At 34.5% G+C, this 23009-nt stretch overlaps 2 protein-coding genes and 1 long non-coding RNA gene across 4 annotated transcripts; 2 read left to right on the forward strand and 1 right to left on the reverse strand.

Moving 5' to 3' along the window:
• Positions 1 to 3063: 3063 nt before the first annotated feature.
• Positions 3064 to 5371, reverse strand: LOC148185830 (uncharacterized). Its single transcript, XR_015775524.1, has 2 exons — positions 3608 to 5371; positions 3064 to 3445 (listed from the first exon to the last, which is right to left on the reverse strand). It is a non-coding gene; the product is annotated as an uncharacterized LOC148185830 (long non-coding RNA).
• socs2 (suppressor of cytokine signaling 2) lies at positions 3325 to 11076 on the forward strand. Its single transcript, XM_088072725.1, has 2 exons — positions 3325 to 3458; positions 5391 to 11076. The coding sequence occupies exons 1-2, from the start codon at positions 3332 to 3334 to the stop codon at positions 5864 to 5866; spliced, it is 603 nt and encodes a 200-aa protein (XP_087928851.1). The 5' UTR covers positions 3325 to 3331; the 3' UTR covers positions 5867 to 11076.
• Positions 11077 to 13277: 2201 nt separating this feature from the next.
• On the forward strand, positions 13278 to 22052 carry cradd (CARD and death domain containing adaptor protein). 2 transcript variants are annotated; one of them, XM_088072560.1, is made up of 2 exons: positions 13278 to 13724; positions 20414 to 22052. In XM_088072560.1, the coding sequence occupies exons 1-2, from the start codon at positions 13400 to 13402 to the stop codon at positions 20707 to 20709; spliced, it is 621 nt and encodes a 206-aa protein (XP_087928686.1). In that variant the 5' UTR covers positions 13278 to 13399; the 3' UTR covers positions 20710 to 22052. The 2 variants fall into 2 exon arrangements, with proteins under 2 accessions (XP_087928686.1, XP_087928687.1); XM_088072561.1 differs by having other exon boundaries at positions 13278 to 13700.
• Positions 22053 to 23009: the final 957 nt, after the last annotated feature.

The raw sequence follows: 23009 nt of genomic DNA on the forward strand, positions 1-23009 counted from the left end.
ATAAAACTTTTTTATTGCAGTGTTGATAGTTTTGCTCTCCAACCTATTCTGCCTGATTGCATAATACAGACACACAAAGGAAACTTTATAAAACTGCTGCCTCACCAAATCCCAGTCAGAATTCTATCAATTTAAGACTGCATACCTTGTAGGGTGGTTTACAGGTCTGCTTAAAACAAAATAATTAATTTAGTTCAATTCATTAGTTCTGTGCACATTTATTTATTTTCAATCATAAACTTATTTTACTTGCATTAAAACATCTTTCTAATTAAGTGTCGATAGTTTTGCTCCCCAACTGATTCTGTTTGATTGCATAACACAGACACAAAAGTAACCTCATAAACCTTACCAAATCCCATTCGAAATTCTAGCAATTTAAGATTTATTCATTTGTTGTCTGGTGTGCACATCTTCTTAAAACAAAATGCTATTTTATTTCAGTTTATTACAATCCACTCTTCAATTCTGCACACGATATATATTTTAATCATTAACTTAATTTACTTGATTTAACAATTTTCTATTTAAGCGTTGATGATAACAAAGTAACCTCATAAAACTGCTACCTTACCAAAACTCATGCAAAATTCTAGCAATTTAAGATCGTCTCGTTTGAAGGCTACAGTACACATTTGCTTAAAACAAAATAGTGTATTTATCTCAATTTATCAGAGTCCTCTCTTCAGTTCGGCACACAATGAGTGGGGACCCCGGCCTGTAAAAACCTGGCTGCGGCCCTGTTTGGACTCAGTGACCCCGCAAGTCAACCAGTAAACATCTCTGCACTGCGCTGTGCACGTGCATTCATCCTGCAACTTAAATATTTCACCTGAAGGCACATAACTGTGTGTGTGTGTGTGTGTGTGTGTGTGTGTGTGTGTGTGTCGTCGGACCACCTTAAATCGCCGCTGTGCGCACCACGTGACCGTATTCCTGGAAAGTTCCTGGAAATGCTTCTTTTGTGTTTATGGTGATATCGGTTATTAGGCGGCTCGGTGGACACTCACACGGCTCTGTCCCCCCCAGCACAGTCACGACCGGGCGGACATCGTGTCCGGGGCTCGCACGGTGCTCTTTTAGCTCTCTTGGAAACCAAAATAAATCGGTGTTTTCGTTGTCGCGTGCTCACCCGGAGCTGCAGCTTTGACTGACGGATTGACGTTTTGGGAGCTGAAGCTGATTTTTTTTCGACGTTTGGACGTCTTATGTGTCCTCACTGACCCGCCATTTCTTCGTTAACGTTAATAAACCGGACAGAAAATAAAAACGACACAAATGAGAGGACGTTTTTGTGGATTTACACCGTAAATGTCACCGACATGTCGGCGGATAAACTGGCGTCGCTGGTTGTGAGCCAACGGATTTGGCTAAGCTAAGCGGCTAACACCAAACCTCTCAGGTACGTTTGTTTTATTTTATTAATAACCGCGGTTTCTTTCACAGGTAACGCACAGGTGAGGTGGCGATGAGAGGCACGAGAGTCCGTGCAAACCACCTGTCCTGTCCTCTCCTCTGTAATTTGTCCCACCGGGGGACCGAAAAATTACCACATGGTGCCAAATCCCATTAATTTTTTTAACAATTTAACGGATGCCAGCTTTTCATGTGCTGCGTTTTACGAGTATTTAAAAAAAATGCGAGCAAAAAGGTTAAATTCTCCTCTAAAACACGAGATAAAGCTATAAGCGAATTGCAATAAATTGGGAAAAGGTGACAAGAAAACAACCTGAAAATTAATATTAAAATGAGAGAGATAAAATAGCAGGAAATTTCCAAGAAAAAAAGAACAGGGAAAATTTGCATATTAATAATATAATAAATCGCATATTAATATTAAATATTAAAAATTGACAGAATATTTATTTTTTCCCTTTTTTTCAGGTCACATTCTTGTTTTGTTTTTTAACTTTACTTTTTTTCTTGCCAAATTTCAGTTAATTTTCTTTAAACCTTTAATTTATTTTTTGCTCATTTTTGGGTAATTTGATTGATTAAATAAAAATTGGGAAAAATGTCCAGAAATTGTATTTATATATAGCCTGTTAATATTATTTATTCAAAATATGCCACTAAATATTTATTTTATCACTTTTTTTTTAGGTAATTTTCTTATTTATTTTTGTTTTTTTTCTTGAAACTGGAAAACAGGACAAAATATCCAGAAACAATATTAATGAATAGCCTGTCAGGATAATATGTTCAAAATATGCTGCAGAATAATACATTTATTTTTACACTATTCGGGTCATTTCGTGGTTTTCTCTTGTTTATTTACTTTCCCTTTTTTGTTTGTTTGTTTTTCTTTCTTGCTAAATTTAGGTAATTTTCTTGTAACTTTTTACTAATTTGTTACTAGTTTTTGGGTCGTTTGATTGATTGAGGAAAAATATCCAAAGTCTATATTTATGAATAGACTTTCAGAATTATATATATATATATTCAAATATGTCACAGAATTATTCTGTTTCTTTTAACTTTTCACTAATTTGTTGCAGTTTTTCGGGTGGGTTGATTTCTGCCCACTGTTCAGTTCTTCATACAAGAACTTTAACTACTTGGCATGTTATGTAATGGGACAGGAATGGGGAAAGACAATAGACAAAGGTCGCTGCAATAACAAAGAAAATCCAACAACATCACAGTTACATTTGGCACTTCATATAAATGTGTGATCTTTAAACAGGAGTCCAGTTTTCACAAATACACTGTATGAAATATATTATTAACCCCTTTAGTCTTGAACCATTTACACTAAGAGTAATGTTTTATCACACTCTTTTCTCACCTGTCACCCATGTGAAAATGAATAAACTAAATCAAAGTTTGTAGGAAATATAATGTCTTATTATATATATTATATTTTCAGTCCAAAGTTACATCTTCAATTGTCTTTTTTTGTTGAAAATATTCATGTATAAAGAAAAGCTGAACATCCAGAGTTCAACATTTTTGTTTTACTCAGTTCTCCAAAGTGTTTACAATTTTGTGCTGTTGGACAATTTGTTTGCAGAATTAAACACAGACCGTGTTGGTTTGTAAAAAGTCTGATATCGTCCTCGGTGAGGTTTGTGTTTTTATTATTGATCAGTATTATGCCAAATCAACACATTTTGGGTTCATTATGAGGAAAAAGGGACGGGTCTCTTGTAAATTTGTATTAAATGCAGCTGTATTGTTAAAGTAGTCAAACTATTTTGATGGGTTTTATTTATTCTCAGTATAAACGGGCGTAGAGTTCAGCGCGGCGTCTTCCTCCCCCTCGTCTGGCTGCTGCAGACCCCGTCCCATGTCTGAGCTGCGGGCCTGAACCTAGGCTGAAGGTTGTCCAATGACCTGCCAGTCCTCCGAGTCCACAGAAACCATCGAGAGCGACAGACGGGCCGACAACAACTCCAGGGCTGTGGAATCAGACGAGAGCCGCATCGCCTTAGCCATGAAGGACCTGAAAAACACAGGTACGCTCTCGCTCGACCGTCTGCACTTCACATCACTCTGACTGTTCGAAATTAAGCTTTCGCTCTGCGTGTAAATGCATGCTGTTAAAATGCATTAAAGCTCCTCAACCCACAGTGACCGTCTGGTACAGGGAGATTTTCACTCTTACCTCATGAAAGAATAAGTGCCGTTCCTTTCTGAAGATCCTAAATTATTTACCGTCTGAACTCAAACAAACTCTGTCACAAGGTCGATAACCTTCAGAGAGGAAGCAAACTGTGCCGAGTGCCACATGAGGTTTCCTAATACCTTTTTCCTAAAACGTCCATGTTTTGCCAAATGCTGCTGATGACAGTCCGAGGACAATGTACGCCACTTTCAGGATACAGCCATCGTCAACATTTTTATTATTTTTTGTTTTGGTTATTTTTGTTGTTGTAATGATAATAACTATAAGTAATTCAATTATTTTAACTTTTTTCTTTCGTCTTTTCTTTCTTTTTTCAATATTTTTAAAGTTTTGTTTATTTTTGTAATAATTATTTATTTATTAAGTTCTTCTTTTTCTTTTATAATATCGTATTTATTACTTCAACCATGTTTTTAGGGGTCAACAAATTATCAGCCAGGCCGATTATCAGGGCCGATATTTGGCATTTTGCGGATTATTCGTATCAGCCTTTTATTTTAGTGAAATATTAGTTATTGGTCTCATTAACTATTAATAATCAATATTGACCCTGAAAAACCAAAATCCGTCCCTACAAAAATTTCATGGCTCCAGCTTCTCATATGTACTGTATGTATAAGGAATTGCTACTTCTTCTTTCAAGTATATAATTATTTTAATTAATTAATAATAGAAATAATATTGATTAATAGTTATTTGTCTTTTGCATCGTATAATTAAGAGAAACTATAAGAGAAATCTTAAAAAAAAGAAAGTGCTGCTGCATGAGGCCCATGGTGTCTGAGGGCTCTGAGGGGAAACATGGATGTAAAATACAACATCTTGAATCAATAAGGAGTGAAAATTACACTTCACATACACTGAAACCACACTGGTGGTTTAAGTTTTGTTTCTCAGCTGGATGCAAACCAACTTTTGTCGGCTGAATACACACAGAGTATTCAGCTGCTGCAGATTCTGCACGTGTGGTAATGGGCGTCATGCAGAAACATTCGCTTAAAATTCTCTCATGTTTTCTGCTCAGAGAAAATAGTTTCTGGCTGCGAAAAATGGAGTCATTTTTGGTTATTTTTTAAAATAAAAAAACAAATGGCCAAAACATTTCTTTAAAAATCACCAAAGTTTGAAAGAAAAAAACTTCTCCAACTTTTTTTTTCTTAATCACTACAAAAAATTAAAGAAAAAACATCAAACTTTTTTCTTTAAGTATTTGAAAAATTATGAAAGAAAAAAAACCTTTCTAAAACCCGCAGACTTACAGGTTTTCTTTAAGAATCAGTAGTAAAATAAATCTGAAATACTAACATTTCATGTGCTCCTGTAAAGCCAAAATATAAAAAATAGAAGTCCCCCAGTTTGCACCACCCCTCCTGTCTCATAAATAACGAACAGTCCCTAAGTTACACTTGAATATTCAGTTCTCATCCTGTTTTGAATGATTTGTTTTTTAAAATGATAAACTTTTAAAAATAGCTGTTATATGATAACGAAGAAGGACCAACAAGGAGTATCGGTGGTCCTTTTTAGAGAATGTATGGTCTTTAAAATTTGCCTTAAAGTCCTGGAAAAGTCCTGAAAATTAATAGGCACAAATGTTGAGAATCCTGGTGTCTTTTTTTAAAGCTCACCAGAAGCATTTAAGCAACAGAAGTCGTTAAAAATATTCTGACAGCGCAGACTTTGGTAAAATAAAGTAATATCTGTGTGTATTTCTGTCCTTCAGTGTCTCATGTGTGTCCTTTCTGTCTCTCCGTGGCGTCAGGCTGGTACTGGGGCAGTCTGACCGCCAACGAAGCCAAAGAGATCCTCCAGGACGCCTCTGAGGGGACATTCCTGGTGCGGGACAGCTCCCAGAGGGACTACCTGTTCACCATCTCCGCCATGACGTCGGCAGGTCCCACCAACCTGCGGATCGAGTACAAACACGGCAAATTCAAGCTGGACTCGGTGGTTCTGGTGAAGCCGAAGCTGAAGCAGTTCGACAGCGTGGTCCACCTGGTGGAGCACTACGTCCAGCTGAGCAGGACCAGCGACAAGGCCGCGTCGAACTCTCAGCCCTCTGCAGCGCCGCCCAACGGCACGGTGCAGCTGCTGCTCACTAAACCGGTGTACACCGCCACGCCGGCGCTGCAGCACCTCTGCCGCATCGCCATCAACAGGACGACGCGGCGGGTCCAGGATCTGCCGTTACCCAACAGACTGAAGGACTACCTGACGGACTACACCTACAACGTGTAGACGCCCAGCAGGACTGGAGTTAAACCAGTGCAGTGCATCGGCTGCGCCCGTCTGACCACTGACCAATCCCATCATGCACTGCTCCTACAAGAACCCAGCGAGCCAAAGGGACACGCAATAACCAGTGAGTCTGAGTAAAGTCCCTGAAGTACTCCTGATCGTACTACGCTGCAGTAAGTACCTGTCTGACCCGTCACGGCGCTCTAACTGACCTCAGCGTGACCTTAAAAAAACGACTTTTTAGCTCGAACACGTCGCCGTCACGAACTTCAGTTTACAGAGTCAGATAGAAACTACAGATGGTCGGCAGAGACGCTGGAGATCCAGGTTACACGATCTGAACGCAGTCAAACTAAAGCTGCAACCAAACATTACTTCATTATTGATTCATCGTTTTGTCCGTTAAATGTCGAAGAATTCCTGCACGCACGTATTCAGTGGCGTCACGAGGCTTCAGCCCCCGAATGTTTCATAAATCAGCCCGGAGAAAAAGGGAGACTTTTAACACGCACTTCATCCATAAAAATGTTTGTTATTATATATATTATATTTGTTTAATAATAATAATAATAATATTAATAATAATAATTCTGTAATACAGTGTTCATCCCACATGATGCCTCCACGGACCATTGGAAATTTTAAAATCCAATGATAATTTCCGGTTGTTTTTTTTTTTTTTTTAAGTTTCTGGCTATATGAAAAGGTCTTATTTTGGCGATTTTTACTTTGGCATCCAAACCATGGGTTTGGATGATATATTTTCTGTAAAAAATCACCAAAAATTTAAAGAAGAGGAAAATTGCCAAAATTTTAAAAAAAAATGTGCGAAAATACCCAAAAATTTTTGAAGAAAAGAAATAGCCAATTTTATTTTATTTTTTAAAAAAAAGGCATTCAAAACCTGCAGCCCTTGTTTTTCGCCTCAGGTGTTTTGTTTTGTCCAAGAGTCAACGACCAAAACATATTCAGTTTTTATTCAGATTAAAACAAAAAAAACAATGTAAAATCATTAAATATGAGAAGCAAGAAACAAGAAATTTTAGCAAATGTCACTCTGATTATCAAAATATTTAGCGCAATAATTTGTCAGTTGATTAATTGATTAATCAACAGTTGCAGCTGTAATTCACAGTGACCCCAAACAGAGTCACATATAGAACTGCAGTTGTATGAAAGTAAAACCTGGATTTGCAGCGTCGTTCATTTCTGTCTCGATTAGACTGATTTTTACGGGATGTTTGAGACCATAACAGCATCATTTGAAAACATCTGATACTATTTTGACTGATATTTGTTTTTGTTTTTTTTACACGAAAACAGAAACATTTCGACATTTGACACGTTTCACACTCACGAGCAGCAGAGGACGACCTCTAGAAGCAGACCCAATCAGTTTTGAGGCTGATTACATTCATTAATATTTCAGCATAAACAAACACACAGAGGAGGAACGTCTGCGGTTTGATCACCTCTGGATTATTTATCGCTAATTACAGAGATGTTTGTTTTGATGTTTGTTTACGTCAGAGTCGCAGAAAACATCTAATAAACGCTGCAAGTTGTTTTATTAAATTTACCGCGTTTTTTAACGAGGCTCTGATGAGGATCCAGCTGATATTAAAGTCTGTGTAAAGAGATTTGTTTCAAAACACATTAGAAATGTTGGACACTGATTGTTGAAAACACGTTACAAAGATCTTTACTACATAATACTGAATTCATTGAAAAGATTTTTGGGCGGGCCTAAAGTCATAGCTCAATAACACGCTGGAGCTATACTCAGCGTAACCCCGCCCGGCAAAGTCGCAGTATAAAAACGAATAATTAGCATAGTCCCACGATTGGGCGTGGCCTCCGCTCCTCCAGCAGACGCCCCCAGCGTTTCAGATCAGAGAATATTGAGCATTTTTTCATGATTTTGAGACTTTCTTTTACATACGTGGCGATTTTTTTGGTCATTCAAATTTGGTCAGGTGTCACATCTTTCTGTGATGTGACAAACTCAGAGCACATTTTAATTATCACTTTACGTGGACTTTAAATATTTAATTATCCAGTTGGTTTGATTCAGCCCACAGTCATAAAGTTTTCAGTGACATAATTCATATTACGTAAATCCTCCCAGCTACATGAGAGCAGAGTGTATCACTCTGGCGACACGAAAATAAATTTGTTTTTTTAAGTCTGTTTTTTTTTTTTAATTAATTATTTGGTCTAGAAAATGTCTGAGAATGTTTTTTCCAAAGCAACGTTGCCTTCACAATATATTTATTTATTTTTTTGAATATATATTTAATTTATTGTCATGGAAGACAAAAAAGTAGCAAATTTCCTTTGCTTAAAAAGTAAATATAATTAAATCAGTTAATAAATTAATTCTTTCAGCTCTACATTAGAGTTTAATTGATTGTGTTGACTTTAAAAGTATTTGCTGATTTCCAGAAGAATTTCCTGGACACAAAAGCATCGTACAAACCCAAGTAAATATTGAATTATTAATCATTTAATACTGGAAACGTTTTTTTTCTGTATTTGTTGACTTGTGTACTGGGCTGATAACTAAAGGACTCAATTGACCATTGTCTTTATTTCCTGTGTAAATATTACAAAATAACATCACTATCTAAATTAATTATTTTATCCTTTAACTGTCTTATTTTTTTCCAAGTTTAATTTATTATCAAGGAAAGCAAATTTCTGAATGTCTGTCGCTTGAAAAATGGAAATATTTAGCTATGCTAAGCCCCTATAATGTCCTAAAATCCTGAAAATGTTCTAAAATCCTAGAAATGTGCTAAAATCCTAGAAATAGCCTAATGTGCTAGAAAAGTTGTAAAATCTTAGTAATTTCCTAAAATCCTAGAAAGTTCCCAAAGTCCTAAAAATGTGCAAAAGTCTTCGAAATCTTCTGAAATGCCAGAAATAGCCTAAAATCTTAAAAATGTCCTAAAATCCTAGAAACATGCTAAAGTCCTAGAAATGTCCTAATGTCCCAGAAATGTGCAAAAGTATTAGAAACCTCCTAAAATTGAAGAAATCTCCTTAAATCCTAGAAACATCCTTAAATCTGAAAAATGTCCTAATGTCCTAGAAATGTTCTAAAATCATAGTAATGTCCCAAAGTCCTAGGAATGTGCAAAAGTCTTAGAAATCTCCCAAAATTAAAGAAATCTCCTGAAATCCTAGAAACAGCCTAAAATCTTTAAAATGTCCTAAAATCCTAGAAACTTTCCAAAGTCCTAGAAATGTGCAAAAGTCCTTGAAATCTAACTAAAATCAAAGAAATCTCAGAAACGGCCTGAAATCCTAAAAATGTCCTAAAATCCTGTCATTTTAGAAAAGTGAAGCAAGTGAAGCCTCATAAACAGAGCTAACACGACCAACGGTTGACATCATCCCCTCCTCGGTCAGTTTGTTGTTTTTAACTTAAAACTCGGGAAACGGAGGCCTCTGATTGGCCGACTGATGACCATAAAAGGTTCAGTTTGGGCCCGACGTCAGTGAGGCAGCGGGACGAGGTTTCCTGATCGATGAGCACCGTAAAAAAACAACTCAGACGCCCCCCGTGTTGTTTTCCATCAACACATCGGTCAGAGCTTTAATAAGGCAGAGTTTGACCTCTCCGGGCTTCGGTTGGACTTTGTCCCTGCTGGATGTAGTACTCTGTGACTCTGGACCAATCAGATCACAGGAAAACAAAAGGCCCCCCTCTCTCCGTGCAAACGATTTTACTTAATTTCTCATAAATCTAATTATAATCTGTTAGTATAATCTATGAAACCTGGATTGACATCACTTTTCTTGTGCTTCATTCAGACGCCTTCACTCGTATTTAAACCTCCAAAATCCAAAGCAAATCGGTTTGCTTTTTAAAAAAATAAAATTTGGGAAAATTTTGGGAAATTTTGAAGAAAAAGAAACGTGGGAAAAAAAAGAAACGTGGGAAAATAATAAGCAATTCAGAACTTATTTCTTGAAAGAAATTGCAAGAAATAAATATATTTGGAAAACTGTCCAAAAAACTATAATTAGAATTATAATAATAAAAAATATTTTAAAGTATTTTAAGGAATTATTATTATTTGTTCGTAATTATTACATCATATATATATATATATATATATATATATACAGCCTTAAATCAATTAAACAATTAAACATGTCCTCAAAAATTCAGCTTTAAATGTTTAATTTTATCCTCCTTTTGTGTTTTATTTTATGGAAACCACTGAACCAAACTCTATTTAAAAATCCTACATTTTTAGGATTTCGTGTTGATTGTTAACTATTAACAGCTAATGGAACGTAACATATGAGCTTTTTTAAAAAGTTGAATGTTCTAATAAAATCAGTATATATTTGATCCGTCAAATTGCACTTTATTTTAAAAAAACTTTAATTTTAATTCTGGATGTTTGTTGCCCGTTAATGTTTTTTACTGTAGAATTAGTAGCTAATTTAGTACGAGAGCTCTATGAGTTTTCTTTTAAATCCGATTAACTCAAAATTCAACTCAATGTTGTTAGTTTGAACTCAACTTTGACCTGCTTCTCTTCATATTTTACCTGCTTGTTTCTGTGACTCTGACGTGTAATCATCAAAACAAACGTGTCGCTCCGTTTTGGCGTCTCTTCCAGTTTTTTAAGGGTCAGTTTGAATCGGTGACGCGTCGTTTCGCAGGACGTCACTCAGGTAAACGGGACTTTGTTGCACACGTTTGTCCACAGATTTGATGCTCACACTGTTGCATCTGGCTCTGAGTGGACTCTACGTGACGTTTGTTTCTGTTATTATCTCATTATAATGTTCCTCTTTGTATCTTTATTTTTGTACGGAGGGCTAATCATCGAAGGGAAGGGTCGCTTGTATTCTCCTTCAGCTACGATTTCACGGTGGTAAAGTGCATGAATCCCATAAAAAGAAATAAATCTTTATTACTGAACACAAAACACAATGAGCAGATCTTTGTACATATCACAGCTGCGGGGTGAGCCCTGCAGCTCTCGGCCTGTTTGATTTTTAAAAGGTATTTATTGATTGTGTCACACTGTGTTTTCTGGTACTTTTTTTTGTAAAGAAGCTGGCGATACTCTGAGAGCGTGCGTCGTGCTGCCGTCGCTCTGTCTGCTGACGGGAAGCCGTGCGCCGGCTCTGCCTCTGTAAAGATCAGCTTCATGAGAGAAATAAAAGTTTTATCTGGTGCTTCATCACAGTGACGTGTTTATTTTGTACTTCACAGCCTCCTAATGGTTTCTCAGTGTTTGTTTGTGTTTGAATTTGTTCTGTACAACGATGCATAAATCTACATATGAAAAGCAGTAACATGCAGAGAGAGTTTTACAGGACCCAGAAATCATTCATAGAATAAAACTAGTCAAAGGCTGATAGACAACGCTGTGATATTAAACTCATGGGCCCCGATAGGGTGCCGAGTGGCCCCCGAGCATTTTCTAATTCACAGTAAAAATAAATTGATTCACACTGGGAATTTATTTTGAACTTTTAGTATCCATAAGCTGTCAGAGTGCATTAAACAGCTTAAAAATATAGCTTGTTTATAAAAAAAGTGCCAGTGGAGGATCCCACGCAACCCCTGACAGAGGTCCTAACTAAGACCCTAAAATCCTAGAAATGTCCTAAAATCTTACAAATGTCTTGAAATCACAGAAAAGTCCTAAAATCTTAGAAACATGCTTAAGTTGTAGAAAAGTCCTTAAGTTTTAAAAACACGCCACAATTTTAGAAACGTCCTAAAATCCTATAACATGCTATAATCTGAGAAAAGTCCAGAAATCCAACAAATGTCCTAAAATCCGAAACGTTCTAAAATCTACTATATGTATAGTTCAAGAAACGTCCTAAAATCCTTAAAATGTCCTTAAATCCTAGAAACGTTCTAAAATCTTAAGAATGTGCTAAAATCAAAGAAAAGTCCATAAAATCCTAAAAATTTCCTGAGATCCTAGGAATTTTGTAAAATCTTATAAATGCGTTAAAATCCGAGAAAATTCAAAAAAATCCTTCAAATGTCCTAAAATCTAAGATATGTACAAAACATCCTAAAATCATGGAAATGTCCTGAAATCTAAGAAATGTCTTTGAATTTGAGAAACATCCTGAAATCCCAGAAATGTCCTAAAATCTGAGATGTGTCCTAATATCTGAGATAATTCCAAAAATCCAACAAATGTCGTAAAATCCCAGAAACATGCTCAAGTCCATTTATAAATCTGCCAATTTTAGGTTTGCTTGTTTCTCTGTAAATACAAACACTAGGAAAACTAAGAGATATGAGACCCTGTGAAAGTGTTTGTTATTCTGGTAAATTCGGCATATATTTGACCCATCAGTTAGAAATCTATATTTAATGAAAACCTTAATTTTAGCATGAGATGATGCTGGTTTACATCGTCACCTTGTGACCAACTCAGCTGAAAACCTTCATTTTTTTCTTCATAAATAATGGTATTTTTGATTTAATCAATGTACTATAAATTGAATATAAATCCCTAATAATTTAATAAATTTAGTTGTCATGAAATATGTATGCTTGTAACAACACGCTCCATTTTGAAACCATTTAGCAGAACTCCATGGGTAAATCGTTCAGTTTTAGGATTCCTTGATGATATATAGTATAATTGCACGGTAAAAACATTAAATAATAACCTAAATAGCACCTTGTGGGTCTTCTGGTGAATTCGGCCTAGATTTTATAAAATAATTGGCTCTTACGTTAATAATATTCTTCATTAAATCATTTTAGCGCATGTTTGTGAGCTAACGAGGAAACTTCATAGACGTAGGCCTAACGTTAGTCCGTACGGAACATATATATATATATATATATATATATATATATATATATATATATTAATTAATAGTGTTTTATAAATTAAATATATGCCAAATTGAATTTAAGTTGTCATAAAGGCGATTGTATCGCCCTGTCTGATGTCAGTGACCATTCAAACAAACTTCATTGAAAAATCCTCTATTTTAAGGATTTTTCTCTTGTGGTTTGCTGTAACATTTATTAGAAAATAAAATATGAATTTGTCGGAAAAATATATATTATTTTAGTAAATTCGGGATGTATTTTATTGATCAAGAAGTACTTTTTTCATACAAAATGTATTTTAGCATCATTACACTGTTTACTGGCTCATGCCGATCATCTTAAATTTTAGAAACGAGGTTGAGATTTTTAATAACATTAGCCGTGAATGGTGTACTAAATGTATGCCGAATTAAAGAGTTCACAATTATTTTCTAAAATAAAAATGTTTGTAAATGTTTCCACTAAATTAGGAACTTTCTAAATGCGGTGAAAAAATTGCGAGGGAAACTGAGTGCTTTACGTTGGTTCCGCTGGCGTGTTTCAAGTCGGACACAATAACAGTGAGAAACCATAGTTTTCCGGGCGCTCAGCTGTCTCACGCACGGCTGTCATGGTGGACAGAAAAGTTGGGTGATACTGGGTGAACTGGTTTTATTTTCGGAGGTGGTTCTGGTCCCCAGCTCCTCTGAATGGACCCGGCACACAGAGCCCTGCTGCGGACTCACCGGCTGGAACTGTCCGGGCAGCTGCTGGTCAGCGACACCATCGTTCCGGTTCTGTACCAGGAGGACATTTTGACGGACAGACAGGTGGAGGACATCGAGTCTCAGCCGACAGACAGACAGAAGACACTGAAGCTGTTGGACATCTTGCCGAACCGCGGGCCCCGGGCCTTCGGCTGCTTCCTGCGGTCCCTGGAGGACTTCAGCTGGGTCCGAGACAAACTGCTGCAGGAGCTGGACTCACCTGGACCCGGAGCCGGATCCACAGGTGAGACCAGAGCTGGGTCTACAGGTGAGACCCACAAACACACCTGTTACAGGCTCTATGTGGTCATGAAAAACTGGAAAAGTCATGGAATTTGAAAATGGTCTTTTCCAGGCCTGGAAAAACGTTGGAAAACTAAATATGCACCTTGGAAGTTTTGGAAAAGTCATGGAATCTGTCTTACAAACCTGGGATGTGTCCAAAGACCATCAGATATTTTAAAATCCAACGATAATATCTGTTTTTGCAATTTCCGGCTGTGATAAATGGCGTCTATTTTGGTAATTTTTTTGTCATTTTCATCTAAAAATTTTAAGATTTAAAATTTTAAAATTGCCAAAAAAGAAAAAAATTAAGGGAAGAAAAAAATCTTTAAAAATTGCCAAAAATTTCAAGGGAAATAAAATTGCTAAAATGTTGTCTTAAAAAACTGCCAAAAAAATGAAAGGAAATAAAAACAGCCAAAATATATATTTTTTTAAATCACCAGGAAATAAAAAAATTGTGTTGTTTTCCTCATCAAAATCACCACAAAACTTTTTTTTGGCCACTTTTTTTCTCTTCTTCAAAGAGAAACAAAATATGTTTCTTAAAAAAATCACCTGAAATAAAAGTAAAATCCCCATTTTTTATTTTTCTTAAACGTTTTTAAACTTAAAATAAACTGAAAATAAATAACCAATTTTTTAAAAGAAAATAGAAAAAAGTAAAAACACCCCCCGCCCATAAATAATGAACAGTCCCTAAGTTATATTAAGATATTTAGTAATCATCCTGTTTTGAATTCATTATTCTTTTTAAATAATCTACATTTTTAAAAAGATGTCAAAAAACAACAACTACGGATATCAATGGTCTTTTCAGAAGGTGTATGGGCTTTAAAAAATTCCCTATATATATATATATATATATATATATATATATATTTATAGTAAAAATATTTTTTCCTCAAAGTCATGGATATTTATTATTAAAATATATGTATGTCTCAGGAGTTTCTCCACCTTCAGACAATAATTAAAATCTTAATTAAAACCCATTTTCAGATTTTTGACAAAGCAGAATAAAATGCAGATTATACTGATCTGTCTCCATCCAGAGCAAACACAAGTCCAGGTCTAGATTTTGAAAAATTAACAACAAAATAAAACTCGGACAGAATTCTCCTTTATTCTGGCATTTATTGACCCCAAAATAAAAATAATTTCCAGGTCTTATTTGAGAACTCAGCACTGGTAGTTTTTGGACTTTTCCGAGAAAGCGACTCGGCTTCCTCAAACAAAACAAAGAGAAGCTGTGTTTTTTCTTTCCGCAGCAGATTTCTTGGAAAAAGTTTGTTTATTTTGTTTGTTTTAAGAAAAAAAAAGAGGTCAAAAAGAGAACAGCGATATTTTAGCGCCTGACGGCAGAGACAGACACGAGCAGATCACAGCGCCTGAGGGGGAAAACCCCGAAAAACACCAAAAAACTGCAAACATTGATCTTAAAGTTTGTATTAACTTCATGAGTGACGGAGAACACAACAAATGCAAAGCAGAAAAATGGATTTCCACTCGGTGAAACTGTTAATCACTGACATGCCAAAATCTACTCAGCATGTTGTATATTGAAAATAATTATTTTTAAGAGATTTTTTTCTATGTAAAAACATAGTGGCATCATGACAAAAACCTGGCATTTAAAGGGTTAAAACTCTGAAAATTAATGAATATGTGATATATTATGATTAGGACTGATTTAAAAAAATCAATGAATGTAGAAAATGATATTAATGTTTAATATTTTTTAAAGCTTGATTTTTAAAAGTGCATTTTGTGCAGAGCAATACGAGCATGTGTGATTTTAAAATTTTTAAAGTTTTTTAAAATTTTTTTTATGTTTTCTCTGCTGCATGAGATATTTTTTAAAAGAATCATAAATTTGAGTGAAAAAAGTCTTAAATCAAAGATTAGTGTCTAAATGTTTGGACGCAAGTTTTTATTCTTAAAATGGAAGTAAATTATAAATAAAATAAGTATCTGTGATTAAATCCTTAAAATAAAAGTCAGATATCTGAAAGAAAACATCGTAATTCTGAAATCTACGATCACATTTTTTGCCAAAATTAAAAATTTTAAGAATAAAGTTCAAAACTTTAGATAAAAGTAAAAACACTGAGATTAAAATGATGCAGATGAAGTTAGAGATTCGAGCCGAATAAACGGAGTTTTTAACCCGAACGTTTAGATTAAGTCGGGCTTCTGAGACGAACAGTGATCGATCAGTTACAGACGTATGTTTTTTATTATGTCAGCGAGTCGTGATTATTCTCAGAAAAGCCTCAATGTTCTGGGAAGTTTTCCAGAAAACGTGCGTCAGACGTTCGCTGCTCTGAATCAAACAAGGTGTGAGTTCTTGGAAACAGTTTTATGTTTTTACAGTTTCGGGAAGATTAAATAAAAGTGTGAAGTCTGAAAAGTGACGTTTGTTCCTCTGAAGTCCCAAAACAGCTGCAGACAATCAGCAGCATGAGTCTCTGAACAGTTACTGCAGTAATAAAACACATGCATGCAGTACAAATACAGGGACTGTTCTCAATTTATCAGAACCGTCCCTGAGCCCGGAGCCGCACGCCAGTCTCGAAAAATGCAAATGTTCGTCCCAAAAGATGATGTTCAAGGACTGTTAGAAATCCAGCAATAGTTATATTGCTATATATCGTATTATAAATGGTGGGATTTTGGGGATTTGTTATTGGGCAGGTTTCTTAGGTATGTTTTTTTTTTTAATCACCCAAAAATCAAGAAGAAAAAAGAGGCAAAAACAAAGGAAAAAAAAATTGACAGAATTAATTTTTTTAGATAAATAAAATTACCAAAAAATCAATTAAAAAAAAATCACCAGTTGTTTTTTAATCACCAAATATTTTTATAGAAAAAAAGCCAAATGTTTATAAAAATCCCTATTTTTTTTCTTTTAAAGAAAACAAAAATTGGCAATTACTTTTAAAAATTAACAAAAATTTTCAAAGAAAAATAAATCGGCAAAAAGTTTTCAAGAAAGAAAACCCAAAAAATTTTAAGAAAAATAATTTGTCAATTAAAAAAAAAAAAGAAAACATCCCCACTAAACCCATGTCATAAAAAACAATACACAGCCATTTAAAGTTGAATGCCCCTCCAATAAGCCAAAATAAAAGCAGAAGTCCTCTCCAGTGCTTCATGAACCCCCCCCCCCATAAATAACGTACAGTCCCTAATAATGATAAAACCCCCCACATGTAGTAATACTTAATTCCAGACTATTTTTCTAACTCTACTCAATACATTTTATATGATAGCAGATATTTTTCTACTCAACACTAATTACTCACTAATGTTTTTAACCTAAAAAAAACATAATTATGGTAAAAAAAACAGTTTTTTGGGGTAAATAAGGTGTCAGAGGGCATAAAAAAGCTTAAAAAAAGAGGATTTCACCGTGTTTTTCTCAGGTGAGACGTGTGTGTTCAACGCTCAGCACAGTTTGTAGGTCTGACACACCTTAAAGAGGCGAAGAGGAGGGGAGCGCCTGTTTTCCAGCCCAGGCCTCCTCCTCCTACTCCTCCTCCTCCTCCTCCTCCTCCCTCCTCCTCCTCCTCTCTCCTCCCTCCTCCTCCTCCTCCTCTCTCCTCCCTCCTCCTTGTTCTGCTGCCTCCTGCTTTCCAGGAATCTTGGCAGCAGCGGCGGCGTCTCTTAAAGCTGCAGAGCCGGATGTTTCAAACCACATTCATCACATGCGTCCTTGCCAGCATGCCCCCCTCCCCACAGGTTAAGGAGTTATTTCAGGTTTTTTTTAAAAAAAAAAAAATTGCCGTTCATTTTTTCCAGCTGACTTTTCTCCTCCAGAGTGAGTCAGAAGAGCTGCATGAAACAGGTTAACAAGGAGGATGCCTACAGGCATGAAAAAACCTGGAAAAGTCTGGAAAACTAAATATAGACCCTGAAAAATTTTATTTCATAAACTTTAATAATGATGTTATGTTTTTAAGGACATGATGATGATGTCTGTTTTTACAGTTTTACTGTCTTTTTCACCAAAAAATTTTGAGGAAAAAAAAAGGCAAAATATTTTCTACAAAAAAACACCAAAAATCTTGAAGGAAAAGGAAAATTGCCAAAATGTTTGTCTCATATATTGCCAAAACTAAAATAATATTTTAAAAATAATATTTAGAAAAAAATGCCTAAATGTTTTCCACATATATTTCCAAAAATAATATTTAAAAAAACTGCCAAAATGCTGTTTTCATATGTTGCCCAAAATAAGATTTTTAAAACATGCCAATTTTTTTTAATATATCGCTGAAAAACACCCAAAATGTTTTCTTCAAAAAATTTTAAGAAAGGATTTTTAAAGAAAAAACATGGGTTTCAATGACACATTTTCTTTAAGAATTGCCAAAAGATCACCCTTTTTCTTTTTAAATCGCCAAAAATGCCCAAAAAATTGACAAAATTTTAAAATCATTATTAAAATAAATAAAATAAAATCCCTCCTCAGTGCTTAAAATGTTTTTGACATGCTTTCATTATTTTAATAAACACACAGATGATGTAAAACTGCTCAAAATAAACTGAATCATTTAAATAAATGTAGAAAAACGGCCAGTTAGGAGTTAAAGATCAGTTAGATCATTACTTGATACACAGAAGATAAATCAATAACTGTTCGGTAATTAATTCATTCATTTTTAGGCAAAAACGACACATTTTCTATATTCTTGTTCCCTGTTTACTTTTATTTTATTTGTCATTAAACTGAATATTTTTGGACCATTGAAATTTGAAGATGAGAAATTGAAGCGAGAATTTTCCCTTTTTTTGTTTTTTTTACACTTAATAGACGAAATAGTTGATTGAGAAAAAAATTGTCAGATGAACTGATAAAGACAGAAAGCGTTATGTCATGTTATATAATGAGTGATGGATGTGAACGAGACATTTTAAAATAAATCAGCAGCACATCAACTCTCTCATCAGCATTTAGAGGCCGAGAGTTTAAAGTTTAATTTGGTGTCGAACCAGCAGTCGAGGTTACCGTCGGTGAAAAAGCAGCCGCTTCCTGTGTTACTGACCAAAAAGAAAAACACTGATTGCAACATGTTGACAGAAGAAGAGCTGATAGTATTTTTTCCTTCTTCTGTTGTTTTTGTTGTTGCTGTCGTCCAATGAATGAAGAGCAAACGGTTCAACCCCCCGCTGACCGAAAAATACAGAGAATTCGAGTCACAGCGGAGCGACTCGTCATCAGTGCAAATAAAGTTTAGTATTAAAAACAGCTGCAAACTTTCACAACAACAAAGCAAACGTGTTGTTTGTTTTTATTCAGATCTCAGGTTATTGTTTTTTTTTTTTGGCTTTTAGTTTTATCGAGGCGCCACCTGCTGGTGAGGTGCAGTCGGTGATTTCTGCATTTAAAGATCCAAATAAAAACAATAAAAACAAGATTCAGAGATTAAAATCAGAGAAATAAATAAATAAATTAATTAATTTATAATTAAGAATGAATAAAAGTCAGGATTTTTGAACTGAAATAAAATGTTAATGTTTAAGTACAAAATTTGAGATACAACTTTGAATCCTGAGATTTAACTTTAATTTCAGGATTTCGACTCCAAAATTAAGAGTTTGGAATTAGAGGGAAAAATGTCAGTTGAAGAATACAAAAGTCTGTTTTTAAGATGAAGGTTTTTGAAACTGTTGTCAAAAATGAATGAAATAGGTAAATGTTGGCTTGTGGATCAAACAAAAATCACAAAATTAATAAATAAATAAATAAGGAAAAAAACACACTGACATAAGAGGCAGAATTTTAAGATCAAAGTCTAAATTTTGAGGTAAAAAAGTAAAATCTGAGATTCAAGTCTGAATTAAATTGTCAGAAGTTTAAGATCTTAATCTGAATTTTGATATTAAAGTGATCATTTTAAAATTAAAACCTGCAGTTTATGAGACAAAAGACATGACTCTTAGATTAATATCTACATTTAAGAGAACAGTAAAGAATTCCAAAATTAAAGCCTGAACTTAAAAAACAAAAAGTCTTAAGTTCTCAAAAAGAAAAAAAAAAAAAAGGAAATGAAATGGTACAAATTTTGAGATACAGGACACAATCATTACATTTAGTTTTTGAGATAAAAGTTGGAAATCTTAGAATAAAATCTTAATTTTAAAATAAAATAAATTAAATAAATAAATAAATAAATTATTATTTTAAATAAATCTGAATTAAAAATTATTATTAATTATTATTGTTATTATTTAAATGGTGTAATATTAAATAGTTATTAGAATTGGATAAAATGTAGAGTAATATTTTAATTAAATTTGAGAGAAAAGTGATAATTTTAACCTTAAAACCTACATTTTGAGATAAAAGATATGACCGTTAAATTAATGACTACATTTTTAGATAAAAGTCCAGATTTCCTAAATTAAAGCCTCAAGTTGGAAATCTGAAAATTTAAATTTAAATTTTGAGACAAAATTTGGAATTTTAAAATTTAAGTCCAAAATTTCAGAATAAAAAAAAAAGCCATGATCCTTTCAAATAAATCCAAATTCTGACATTAAAATCAGGTTTTTGAGAGTTAACTTTGGAGGAAAATTCAGACTTTTGACATCAAAGTCTGAATTTAGAGAACAAAAGTCAGTTTTAATCTCTGAATTTTGAAATGTTCCTCGTCGTCTCTGCAGACGTCTGGCGGCTTCCTGACTCGGTTCTCCAGAAGGTTCCTTCAGACCGGGACTTGTCCCGGCTGGCGTCCCGGCTGGGCTCTGAGTGGGAGTCGGTCCTGATGGATCTGGGTCTGTCTGCGGAGGATTTGTTCCGCTGTCGCTCCGATCACCAGCTCAGCGCTCACGGAGCCGCTCTGGCCGGTCTGGTTCGGTGGAGACGCTGTAACGGGCGGAGAGCCACGGTGCAGAGACTCCTGCAGAGCCTGCAGGCCGCCGACGTCCATCCGTCCGTCCTGCAGGACGTCCTGACGTGACACTTTTTCTATTTTCTATCCTTTTTATTCACGTTTACGCTCACTTTGTTATCGGCCCTCAAACACGAGATTTTAAACTTTTGTTCGACTTCATCTGCCCTCATCAAATCAACTTTTAATCATCTTTTCATCCACAAATTTAAATCCTAATAATCATAAAGGAACACTTCAGTTTATCTTTTAAGTTCACGTTAACATCTACGGTCATAAAATACAACAAAAACGTTGTTAACCCTTTGAAACCTGCAGCGATCATCACTTTTCTTTAGCTGTTTTCAAAAGAATTTTAACCTTCGAACCCTGTTCGTTTTTAACATTTTTGAAATTCTGACACAGAATTTTTTATTTTTATATTTTTTATTTTTTTATTTTGTTTCTTTTGTTTATTTTTTTTCACTTTTTACTGATTTTTTGCAAATTTTCAGGTCATTTCTTCTTTCATTGCTCATTGCCTTCTTTACGTGTTTTTTAAAGATATCGAGTGAATCTGCTGAGATTTCTAGAGTAAATTATGTCAACATCTGTAACTTTCACCACTTTATAAATTTAATAGACCATTATTTTTTTTTATTTTAACTATTTTAACTTTTTCTGTACTTTATTTCATTTTAGGACATTTTCCTGTACTTTTCTTTTACCTTTTTTTGGTGCCAATTTCAGGGTTATTTCTTCTTAATTTTCTAACTGAATTCCTCCCATGTTTTGGAAAGAAATCACCCATTTGCTCAGGTTTCAAAGGGTTAAAGATTAAAACCAGAATATTTGGAAAAAATCATGAACTGCTCCTTGAAAAAACACTCGTGGTGTGAAAACATGAGACTAAATAAATGTGGATCAGCTAACTCTGATTAAATAACGGCTGCTTTTATTCAAACAAGTGAAGTTTGAATCTACTCGGGGTTAAATTTAGGACCGGATGTGTTTGTTCTGCTTGTCTTTTACTGTTTTATCAGCTGTCGTTTTCCTGTTTGAACGCCGTGTCTCCTTCAGACTTTCTGAGGATTTTTATACGTTTTCCCCGAAGTCCGACAATTAGTTTTTATCAGAAAATCATTAAACACACACACACACACGCACACACACTGACACAGGATAACAATGGCTGCACTCACTGTACTTCATTAATTCCTCAACAGTTCCTGAGGATCGGCTTTCTGCTGGTGTTCAGGATTTTAAGGTGGACTGACGAGATGTGCAAACAGACCCGGAACTGAACTATTTGTGTGTTTTTGCCTAAAAAAATCAAAGTTTACGTCTCACTTTGTGAGTTTAAGTAACTTTTCTTTATTGTAGTGTTTGTAAAAGCTCAAATTTAACAGAATATAATAAAGTTTTATTTTGAGTATCGCTGTACTTCACTGCCGTTTCTCCCCTTTAACCCTTTAGGGTGTTTTTCCAGCCGAGACATCTGAGAAACATCAGTTGTTCTGAACGTGATTGATTTCATCTCTGGTTCTCTGTTAATGTTTGTTCAGTCCAAACTTTGGGAATAAATTCAGAAATGTATGTTTCAAATTAAAAAAAAACTTCATCTGAACGTCAACATCAGAAATCTGAACACTGAGACAAAAATTAGGAATCCAAGATTAAAAATCCTAATTGTATAAGTAGCTAAATTTAGAATTATATGATTTTAGGTCAGATTTTGAGACAAAAATTCAGGATCTGGCATAAAAAAAGTAAAAATAAAGTCAGGAAATTGAGATTAATTATAATTTTAGACAAAGTTCTGGAAGATGATCTTTAAAAAATCTTATTTATATGAATGGATGCAAAAATCTGAGTTTAAAAACCCTTAAAAAAATAGTCAACACTTTAAAAATAAAATAAGAATTAAAAGTCCCATTTAAATCAAATGGTAATCTGAGATTGTAAATCCTAATTTTGGAAATAAATTCAGGATCTAAGATTAAAAATCAAAATTTTGTAAAAAAAAAAAAAAAAGTCAGGAATCTGAGATTTGTAAAATTTTTTATGACGTCATGTATTTGAGATCAAATTTCCAAATTTTGAAATAAAGTCTGAAATCTGAGATCAAAAGTCTAAAAAAAATAAAATTATGTATTATGAAGTAAAATTTTAGGCAAAAATAGGAATGTCTGAAAATTTGTTTTTGCAGATGCATTTCCTGTTTTATCTCCCCTCTGGTAACGTTACAGGTAATATTATTAACTAATTTTGAGCAAAATGTCTTTAGATTATAAACTGTTTTTCTGTTTCTGATTACAGATGTGGCCTGTTTAAATCCAGACTGTAAACAGTTAAAGATGCTTCATATCTTCAGTTTATCTGCTGCTTTG

The sequence above is a fragment of the Plectropomus leopardus genome, chromosome 22 (assembly GCF_026936395.1).
Source record: "Plectropomus leopardus strain MGB_pleo_1.0 chromosome 22, ASM2693639v1, whole genome shotgun sequence".
In the NCBI taxonomy this organism is placed as follows: Eukaryota; Metazoa; Chordata; class Actinopteri; order Perciformes; family Serranidae; genus Plectropomus; species Plectropomus leopardus.